The following is a 6,239-nucleotide window of genomic DNA, read 5'->3' as shown; positions in this document are numbered from 1 at the left end:
GATAGCACCGTCGCCCTCATGCCCACCTACCTCTCCTGCCCTGCACCTCCTTGTTGAGCGAGTCCAGCACCAGGTGGAGGTTCTGGGCGGGCAGGGTTTTGGGGGGCTCGGGAGGGGCCGGGGTCTCCCCCGCTGTGGCACAGCAGCCGTTCTGCTGCTCCTTGGGCCAGAGGCGCTGCAGGGAGTCGTGGGGGTCTTTGGAGGCCATGAAGTCCAGCACGGCCAGTTTGCCCTGCTGGAGGCGCCGCCTGCCGGCCGCGTCTGAAACACTGAAGTGCATGGCGCCCTGCAGCTGGCTCTTGGTGTACTGCACCAGGTTGCGGCAATCCAGGATCAGGGGCGCCCCCTGCTGCTGGGTGTGGGAACGGCTCATCTTCTTGGCCAGCTCCTCGGGCCAGATGGTTCGCACGCTGTAGTCGTCCTCGTCATAGCTGGAGGGGGGTGAGCCCTGGGCTGTGGGGTCATAGGCCACGATGGGGTCGCTGCTGCAAAAGCTGCAGGAGGAGCTGACCGACTTGACCGAGGGGTTGCATGCCAGGCAGGCCAGGGACTTGAGGGCTGACGGGGTGCAGGGCAAGCACCCCAGCTTCTTGACTGAGGGCGGGGAGCAGCTGAGGGAGGCCAGGCTGGAGCGGCACGACAGGCACCCCAGGGAGCGCAGCCCCGGCTTGGGGCTGGTGTCGTCACAGCGCATCAAGCGCCAGCAGCCCCGGCAGCTGCCTTTCAAGGGGTGCATGGTGCCCGCACCAGGGCTGGAGAGGCGGGAGGAAGCAGGTGACGGGGTCTCCCCCCTGGCCGGCCGCGAGTTTTCCTTGAAGCAGCGCTTCTTGAGCTTGGCTTGAGGCAGCAGCACCTGGAGCTCTGGCCCCCCGCAGGACCTGCTGCCGCCCTGCTGGAGGTCGAGCTGCAGGGAGAGGTTGCGCTCGCGCGCCCGGCTCTGCCCAGCCCCCACCGTCAGCTTGATGTCGATGGTGTGGGAGTGGGGGAGCGGGAGACAGGCCTGGGGCTCCTGATAGGGTGGGGCAGCCCCAGTTCGGTCCTTAGGGGGTGGGTGGCTCGGGGGTCTCCGTGTCCGGGGCGACAGGAGCTGCTTGTCGGCAGGGAAGCTGTGATTGAGGCGCAAAGCCAAGGTCTTGGGGCGCTGGAGGAGGGAGAGGCGGTCTTCCAGCGGTGAGGGAGGCATTGGGAAGGGTGACCTGCAGAGAGGAGGGAGAGAGGGTCAGGGGGGTGTCGGATACTAAGGGGGCACAGAGGGGTGGTCCCCACATTAGCGATCCTCCCCACATGCCAGCCAAGCTGTGCCTCCCTGCACGCACCCCCATGCTATGGGCACCAGGGCTGAGACCCAGCAAACTCATTTCACACCCTCCCAAAAGCTTTTTAACCCTTCACACTGTGGCTCTGATATTTCAGGTGAGGTCCAGTCACTGCAGCCAGGGGTCAGGGGGTGGAGCCCTAGAGTCCTGGTTCCCTATTGGCTTTGCTGTTAAATAGTCCCCCTCCCCCCAGAGGTGCCTGCATCCCAGTGCTGGGAGCGGGAAAACATAGCAATGGGGCAGGGGAGCAGCTGGGCAGGCCCGCCTGATCCAAGCTCCTAGTTGCAGATTCCCCCCTCCCACATTTTGGTGCCTTATCAGTTCCAAGCACCCCCTGCTCCCCTGAGGCTGAGTCAGATTCAAAGAGGCCAATTCATCTCTGTTCTCGGCTCTGGCAGAGATTAACACCCCCTACATGCCTTGGGGGGGCTCCGGCTACCAGCAGCCCCACATCACCCACATGGCCAGGGTGCAGGGCTCCTCTGCGAAGCGTATCTGGCTGGGACTATGAAGGGATCATGTGGGAAATTACAACACTGTGTCCCTCGACCCAGCCTACCCCACACCAGCACTCCATCCCCCCATCTTCACCCAGCCCTCCCCCCATTTCCTGCCCCCATAGCGACTCTTTGACCTCCCCCCACTCCTCTCTCTGTCTCCCAGTGAGGGTCCATGCCCCATCCCCCTAGCCCCCCCACACCTGTGATGGTCTCTGCTTTCCGCACAACCCCCACCTTCTGTCACATTCCCCTGTCCCCATCTGGCCAGCCCCGGAGCACTCGCTCCCCATGCTCCCCCAAGACAGCAGCTCTGCTCTAAAAGGAGGTGACGGGGGGGGCTGGCTACTCCCATCAGCACCTCTGGCAGCAGGGGGAATGTGAGGGACAGAACTGCAGAACTAGGGCGGGGGATTCCCCCTCACTAGAGAGAAGTGTCTGTGCCCCTCTAGCCTGGGATCCTTCCCCGGCAGATCAGGGGCTAACGAGGGCTTCAGGGCCTGGGCTCAGCTACTCTTAAGGACATCCACGTGCATCCACAGAAGGGGAAAGCCATGCACAGTCGCAGCTATACATAGGCCTATGGGCTCACACACTCCTGCACACTCAGCCACATGTGTGCACAGATGCACGCTCACACATGCTTTCTGGCAAATGCACTCAGACACACACATGCACAGATGCACATTTCTATGCACACTCATCTCCATGCACGCACATGCCTATGTGAAGTCAAACTCACATGCACCCCCAGCAGTTGCCCCCATGCACACTCACATTTGTACTCATGGACATAAGCATGCTCACATTAGTGCCTGCTCACACCAGGGCACACTTCATCCGTGCACACACTCATACTGGAGCACACCCACCTCAGTGCATGCATAGGCACACCTACATCAGAGCACACGAACTGGTGCACACTCACCCCAATGCATGCCCACACGCTCTGCTCTTTAGCTGGCGAGTCCAGGTCCCTGGGGCAACATGTTTAGTCCCTCCCTGAAAAGCAAAATCACGGCACCTCTAAAAATACCCAGCTGAGCTCAGGGGCTGGCAGCGCCCGACAGGGGCTCTTGTGCTTCCTCAGGTTACCACCCAGGGGTGAGCTCACCAGCTGGCCCCAGAAGTGGGAGGTGGGAGGGCAGAGGACTGTTTAGACAGCTATCCCCATCTCTGACAGCAGGGGGCAGCCCTAGCCCCATGAACCAAAGCACCCCCAGCTCTTGGAGACAGGGGGCTGTATCCTTGGCCACCCCATCTCCCAGTATGTGATACCCATTGCCAGCCAATCAGCAGTAAAGATTCCCCGTGGATTCTGACTGATTGGGGAGAGGGCTGTTCTTCCATCTGCAGAAATTCTGATTGGCTAGGGTCCAGACTGCTTGTCTAGCTGGGGGTGGTGGAAGGGACAAGGGCAATACTGTGCGGCTGCTCCTGCCCCTATGCCCCCCACCCCACCTTCCTGCTACAGTCTCCTCCTGTCCCTAGACACCCACCCCCAGCTCCTGTCCCCATGCCACTCCTCCTGCTCCCTTACTCCCAGCCCTGCCCTCCCATCTCCCTGCACACACACCCATAGCAGAGCTGCAGCCCCCATCCCAGGGCTGGTGTACCCTCTCTCACATTTTGCCCCATTCCAAGCTGAGAAATAATCCCAGTGCTGGGAGCAAGTGGCTCTTTGGTGGGCAGCTGTCTGTCTCTGATGGAGAGGTAATTAACAGGAGCATGAGGTGATTGGGTACCTGTGTATGTCAGGACAGCTATGTGTGTATACATATACTGAGCGGGTTGCATGGGCACATCATGGGGGAGAGGGAGTGTGCACTGTGGGATATGTACCTATGAAAGCTTTTGTATGTTGTGTGTGCACTTTTTCTGTGTGCTGTGGTGCGAGCATGCACCAATGCGAGTGTGCATTTGTGTGCAAGCTTTGGCATGATGGGTTATGCAAGTCTGTGTTTGTGCACTTGTGCATGTTGTGGTGAATGTGTATTCTGGTGGGTGCATGCACTTTGCAAGCTTTGGCATGTTGTGGAGGGTGTATTGTGGTAAGGATGTGTTGTGGTTGGTGAGGGGGTGTGTGCAAGCTTTGCATGTTGTGTGTCTGTTTTTGTGTGTGTCTGTGCAAGCTTTGCAGGTTATGGTGGGTGTCTATTTTTGAATACCTGAGCATGGGCGTGTGCGTCTGCATGTGTGTGTGTCACAGCATAGGTGAGTGCAATTATGCATGTTCCTCTAGTAGTCATTTTCATGGTTATGCACATGCATGTGGGGGTGGGGGTGTAAAGCCCAGGAGCTCATTGGCCAGCCCCAGGAGTGCCACCAGTAACTTCCCCCCTGAGCCCCTGAATATGGTATCACAACCCAAAAATAACCCCTTGTGTCACTGCAACGCTGACCACAGAGTGGGCACAAGGTCCCACGGGCCTCCCAGCTCCCTGTAAGGTAAGGTCACAGCTGGCCAGACTGACAATACCCCCACTCCCACCATGGTGCTGAGCCATGAACCCAGTTACCACCTGCAGCTGCAGGATCCCACTCAGCCCCCTCCAAGGCCTGACATCACACTTGTCCTGCACCCCCAGCCTGGATTGCCACCCATCCCCCCAGCCTGGCATCACTCCCCATCTCCCCAGTCTGCCATGGCCCCCACAGCCTGGCATCACCCCACATCCATTCACCGCCCCCCCCCGCGGTCTGACATTGCACCCACCCACCCACCCCTGCAATCTTGCTTTGCCCTCCAGCCTGGCATTGCCCCGTCTCCCCAACATGGCATCACCCCCTCCAGCCTGGCATCACCCCCTCCAGCCTGGCATCACGGTTCTATATCTTCCCCCTTGCCTGGCATTCCCTGCCTGGAGTGGGAGCCCGTCTGTCACCCATGATCGCGGCTCCAGCCTTCCCCTCCTACGCGCCCCAAAGCTCTGCCCTAACAAGCCGTGCTGCCAGCCACCACAAGCTCTGCTGGGTATCCCCGCTCCCCGCACCCCTGCCTCCCGTGTCCCCTCGGTTCAGACAGCAGGATCCCCCTCACCCCCCGCCTGCCAGTCACCACCTTTGACAGCTTAACCTTTCCCTGGTGCCGACCGGTCCCCGGCCCCAGCTTCCTTCATTAGCGCCCGGCGCCCCCGCTCCAGATGTGTGCCCCCCACCAGCTGTTTTACAATACACCCCCAAGCTGCTACCATGCTAGGAACCCCTACGCTGCGGGGTCACCACTTTCGGGGATGTTCCCCCCCCCCCCACGCGCGCGCGCGCTCGCCTTTATCCCTACCTCCAAATCTTTGCACCCTTGCCCACAAAGCGCTGCGCCCTTCCCCCCACATGTTCGCACCCCGGCCCCCTTGAGCCAGCCAGATGTTGGCCCCCCCTTTGCCCAGAACGTTCCCCTTCCCAAAACAAATCCCCCGGAGAGAGGCAGCCCCCATGCCAAGCCCCTAGCACCACTGAGTGCCAATCAGAGCCCCCCAAGTCCCCAGGGGTGAGGGGGTACAGGATACCCAGCCACCCTCTTACCTGCATCAGATCCCTATGCTGTGGCTCATGCCCATGTGCGTAGAGGTTAGGGGGGTCCTTGGAAGCCAGCCCCTGCGTCCCCCCAATGGCCAGGCAGGATCCACCTCCCGGGTTGTCTATTTACTCCCCCCACCCCCACCACTATCTGGTGCTGAAGCTTTGCTTTGATGGGAGGAGGGAGCAGGGAGAGGAGGAGGGGCTAAGGGGGTGACATCATCTTTAGCCAATGAGAGCGAGCCCGGATCTCCGGGATGGTGAGGCACAGAGGCACGTGACCCAAGCTTGGATTCATTGTGAAAGGAAGGAAGGAGCCCCCCTTGGATCTGTCTGTGTGTTTGTCTGTCCACGGGGGAGGGCGCTGGAGAAACACACGGACCGCTCTACCTAACTCCATAGAGACCGACTGATCTACCTAACCCCATAGAGACCCAGATCCATCCACCCCCATAGAGAGCGACCACTCTCCCTAACCCCACAGAGATTTGGATCCATCCATCCATCCATTGACCCCCATAGAAGCAACGAATCTACCTAACCCCATAGGACCCTAGATCCATCCATCCATCCAAGTCTATTTATCCATTCATCCCCATGCAGATTCATCTAACCAGATCTCCATTCATCCAACCCCCCACATCTATTTATCTACCTATCAGTGCCCATACACATCCTATTATCCAGCTACCCATCCATTCCTGCACACATCTAGTTATCCATCCATCCCCATACACATCTATCCTGGTATCTGTCTGTCCATCCATTTGTCCACCCACCTCACCACCAACTTTTCCTTACTGCAGCACTTCCCATTGCAACACATTTTGTTTCAATATTATAACTGGTTTCAGAGTAACAGCCGTGTTAGTCTGTCTTTGCAAAAAGAAAAGGAGTACTTGTGGCACCT

General features: G+C 59.2%; 1 protein-coding gene across 2 annotated transcripts; it reads right to left on the bottom strand.

Moving 5' to 3' along the window:
* LOC140915261 (uncharacterized) lies at positions 1-5,458 on the bottom strand. Of its 2 annotated transcripts, XM_073354842.1 has the most exons (3): positions 5,336-5,458; positions 2,742-2,815; positions 1-1,196 (listed from the first exon to the last, which is right to left on the bottom strand). In XM_073354842.1, exons 1-3 carry the CDS (start codon positions 5,339-5,341, stop codon positions 17-19), a joined length of 1,260 nt encoding a protein of 419 aa, XP_073210943.1. In that variant the 5' UTR covers positions 5,342-5,458; the 3' UTR covers positions 1-16. The 2 variants fall into 2 exon arrangements, with proteins under 2 accessions (XP_073210943.1, XP_073210944.1); XM_073354843.1 differs by lacking the exon at positions 2,742-2,815.
* Between the last annotated feature and the right edge of the window lie 781 nt (positions 5,459-6,239).

Source organism: Lepidochelys kempii, chromosome 7 (assembly GCF_965140265.1).
Source record: "Lepidochelys kempii isolate rLepKem1 chromosome 7, rLepKem1.hap2, whole genome shotgun sequence".
Lineage (NCBI taxonomy): Eukaryota > Metazoa > Chordata > Testudines > Cheloniidae > Lepidochelys > Lepidochelys kempii.
Note: the sequence above shows the minus strand (reverse complement) of the source record. Positions and strands in the feature narration are given on the sequence as shown.